This window comes from Loxodonta africana, chromosome 3 (assembly GCF_030014295.1).
Source record: "Loxodonta africana isolate mLoxAfr1 chromosome 3, mLoxAfr1.hap2, whole genome shotgun sequence".
NCBI classification, from domain to species: Eukaryota; Metazoa; Chordata; class Mammalia; order Proboscidea; family Elephantidae; genus Loxodonta; species Loxodonta africana.
The window spans coordinates 30,512,653-30,516,839 of NC_087344.1; the positions used below are offsets into that span (position 1 = coordinate 30,512,653).

Genomic DNA, 4,187 nt, shown 5'->3' on the forward strand with positions numbered 1-4,187 from the left:
CCTTCCAAGTTTCAATTATTAATGGATGTTTGCAGCTGTTTTTTTCTCATTTTGAGTCTGGCCACCTCAGTGAATGAAGGTCCTGAAAGCTTTACTCCATGCATGTCGTTAAGATTGACTCTACTTTCAGGAAGCAGATCTTCCCCAGTAGTATTTTGAGTGCCTTCCAACCTGAGGGGCTCATCTTCCAGCACTATATCAGACAGTGTTCTCCACTGCTCTGCCTAAGGTCTTCACTGGCCAATTTTTTCAGAAGTAGATCACCAGTTCCTTCTTCCCAGTCTGTCCTAGTCTGGAAGCTCTGCTGAAACCTGTCTACTGTGGGTGACACTGCTGGTATTTGAAATACCAGTGGCATAGCTTCTAGCATCACAGCCACACACAAGCCATCACAGTTTGACAGACTGACAGATGAGTGGTAGGATCTCCTCCACCTAAGGTCAATGATTTAATTACATATAAATACTAGACTTGTGTTTGTCCAACAACTGGGACCCATAAAAAAATAGCCTAGCCAAATTGACCATAAATTTATCATCACAACTCTCCTAACCCACTGGTACATGATGCATAGCAGACCATTCATAATACAATGTATTCTATAGACTCCGTTATCTCTTTTCAGGCTCCTGAGGAGCAGCAGGGAAATAGGACCTGGCTTGTGACAGAGTTTGTTCTGGTAGGATTCTCCAACCTTCCAGACTTGAGGACCATACTCTTCACCTTGTTCTTCGTCACATACATCATCACCCTCAGTGGCAATGCCACCATCATCACCATCATTCATGTGGACCGAACCCTCCACACTCTCATGTACCGCTTCCTGGCAGTGCTGTCCCTCTCCGAGACCTGCTACACACTGGTGACCATCCCCAATATGCTGGCCCATCTGCTGATGGAGAGCCAGGCTATCTCCATTGCTGGCTGTCAGGCTCAGATGTTCTTCTTCCTGGGCTTGGGTTGCAGTCACTGCTTCCTCCTTACCCTGATGGGCTATGACCGGTACGTAGCCATCTGCCACCCCCTCCGCTACTCAACGATCATGAGACCCACCATTTCCTTCTGTCTGGGAGCCCTTGTGTTTTGCTCTGGGTTCTCTGTGGCCTTGATAGAGACCACCATGATCTTCTCCTCGCCTTTCTGCCATAGCAACCGTGTGGAGCATTTCTTCTGTGACATTGCCCCTGTCCTGAAGCTCAGCTGCACAGAGAGTGCCAGCAAAGCATTAGTCATCTTCTTCCTGAGCATCCTTGTCGTGCTGGTCTCCTTTCTCCTCATCCTCTTCTCCTATGCCTTCATTGTGGCCACCATATTGAGGATCCCCTCAGCAGCTGGCCGGCACAAGGCCTTCTCTACCTGCACAGCGCACCTCACTGTGGTCATTGTGCATTTTGGCTGTGCCGCCATCATCTACCTGCGGCCTGAGTCAGGGGGAAACCATGACCAAGACCGCCTGGTGGCTGTTTTCTATACGGTGGTGACTCCCTTGATGAATCCTGTGGTATACACGCTGCGGAATAAGGAGGTGAGGGTGGCTCTGAGGCGGAATCTGGCACGTAGCTGTGGGTCTCAGAGTTTTTAAATAAGGACTTGTTCCACATTCTCCATTAGCTTTTTATTAACACATGTAACTCTCCAAAGATTCTGCTTCCTCATCTGGGAAGTGGGAGCCACTAAAACCAGTTGCCATTGAGTCAACTACAATCATTATGACACCATGCATGTCAGAGTGGAACTGTACTCTATAGGATTTTCAATGGCTGATTTTTCTGTAGATTTCCAGGCTTTTTTTCTGAGGTACCTCTGGGCAGATTTGAACCTTCAACCTTTCAGTTAGCAGCTGAACACATCAATCATTTGCACCACCCAGGGACTCCAGAGGCCACTACCATACCTTAAATGAAATAACCGTGTGAGGCAACTAACAAACAGTGCCTGAGACATGGTATAAGCTTAATAAAAGCTGCTTTTTCCCTTTGTCTTAACTTCTTGCCTTGGTCAGGATCCAGTGTGATCTGCTGTGTATGATGAAAACCAGTGGAGGAAGCCTCTGACAGCCCAGCATTCTCTGTGCAGTGAAGGAGTCAGCAGTGAAGGGCATGATGTCCAGCATTCCTTTATTTTGTCTCACTGAGATGTAGTTCACTTTTGTTTAATTAAATTCTGTTGATAGATTGAAATCGTGCAAAGAATTTTCTCCAGCCATGATGGAATGAAATAAGAAGTCAAAAATAAAAAGAATAGTGGAAACTTCACAAATATGTGAAAATTATACAACACGTTCTTAAAGAGTGTGTCAGAGGAGAAATTACACGTGAAACTGGAAAATACTTTGAGGCTAGTGAAAGTAAGAACACGATGTAGCAAAACTTATAAGATGCAGAAAAAGCAGTGCTCTGAGAGAAATTCATAGCTCTAAATGCCTATGCTAAAAAAGAAGGAAGATCCCAAATTAATAACATAACTTATAACTTAAGTATAAAGAAACTAGAAAAAGGAGTAAATTAAACACTGGTAATGGGCCTGCAGTCATGTTATTCTCCAGGAAAATATGGCCTGAGCTTAATGTGCTGTATCTTCTATTCACCTGTCCAGGTCCAACCTTTTCCACTCTACACTGTAACCTGGGAGACCAACCTGTATGGACCACATTGATGGGCTCACCTTCTGACTTCCAGTTGGGTTTGGCCAATGAGTGGCCCAGGCAGGAGATGGACGACAGAAAAAAGAAAGTTTGGGGTTTCACTCTCCCAGGTCCCTCTCTACCTGGTTGCCATGGATGGGTTTTCCCCTTAACCAGTGGCCACAGATACTTTCTCTAGATAGCTGTAACCACTCTTGCAGCTTCAGGCAAGTAGGTGTTAACAGCTCCCCAGTGTTCCAGTGGTTGTAAGCCACTAAGTTTGGGGTAATTTTTTTGAATAGCAATATATAACCAATAAATTGTTTGTTTGTTTGTTTTTTTTATGGGGAGGGTTGTGAAAAGTGAAGCCTTCTTTCTCCTCTCCACAGTACGAAATCTGTAAAGAACTTCCCATGCACAGTGGCCCCAGACAAGCGTGGTTGTCTCCACCATATTTAGGTAGATAGACTAGGCATCCAAAGCCTCCCTCAGCTCTCATGTGCCATGGGAAGGATCTGGATGTTTCCACAAGTCCTGGAAAGGCAGTGACAGCTGGTAGGTGTGCCATAGAGTCTCCATGGGTAGGACAAGGAAAGGTCATGGCCCTGAGACTTAGCAGGGTCTGCATCTCTAGGGCAAATTCAGGTGATCTGAGTTAGCCCAAGGGGACCACTGGAGTCTGAGAGTTTCCACCTCACTCAGACACCGTCTTTGGGAAGGGACGTGGAGGATGCTATTCAAATGAGACAGAGTGTACCTGAAAGTGGTGGTTTTAAATGGAAAGACAAATTTAGTTGATGCCAGAAGAAACTATGTAGATTTTTTTGTAACCCACCCAACATCTCTTTTTCCTCTTACTGCTCGCTAACAGAACCCTGATTTTGTTTGGGTTTCGGGGGAATCTTGGAAGTTTGGCTTCTGTCTAGCTAGCCCCAGAGGGAAGAATTTTGATTATAATAAGCCAATCATAGTGTTATGAATTGGATTGTGTCTCCATAAAACATATGTTGAAGTAATGACCCCTGGTACCTGTGAATACAACCTTGTTTGGAAATAAGGTATTTGAAGATGTTATCAGTTAACATGAGGTCATACTGGAGTAGTGTAGGTCCTAATCCAGTATGAATGATATCTTTATAAAGGAAGAGAAGAGACACAGAGGGAAGATGGCATGTGATGACGAAGGCAGAGCTTTGGAGTGATGCAGCCACAAGCCAAGAAACACCAAGGGTCACCGGCCATTAGCAGAAGCTGGGAGAGAGGCATAGGACAGATTTTTCCCTCAGAGCTCTCAGAAGGAATGAAACAGCTGACACCCTGGCTTCCAGCACTGTGAGACAATAAATTTCTGTTCTTATAAGCCACCAAGTGTGTGGTACCATGTTACAGCACTCGCAGGAAACTCATGCACATAGTAACTCCATTTTCTTGCTAAAGATTGTTATAGGAATGGGCACCGGCTAATGAGACTGGAAGGGAAGTCAGTGGATGGGCAACCTGAAATTTACATTTAAAAAAATATGTTTCAAGAGACTTTTTGTTTTGTGTTCTTTTGTTTTGGCTT

The 4,187-nt window shown here is 44.9% G+C and overlaps 1 protein-coding gene across 1 annotated transcript; it reads left to right on the forward strand.

Moving 5' to 3' along the window:
- The first annotated feature begins 452 nt into the window (after window positions 1-452).
- LOC100661834 (olfactory receptor 10T2-like) lies at window positions 453-2,259 on the forward strand. The gene has a single exon (XM_003413299.3). The coding sequence runs from the start codon at window positions 593-595 to the stop codon at window positions 1,580-1,582; it is 990 nt and encodes a 329-aa protein (XP_003413347.1). The 5' UTR covers window positions 453-592; the 3' UTR covers window positions 1,583-2,259.
- The last annotated feature ends 1,928 nt before the right edge of the window (window positions 2,260-4,187 follow it).

Excerpts from the sequence above, each read along its gene's own strand:
- LOC100661834 (XM_003413299.3), top strand. The coding sequence starts at position 593 with ATGTATTCTATAGACTCCGTTATCTCTTTTCAGGCTCCTGAGGAGCAG.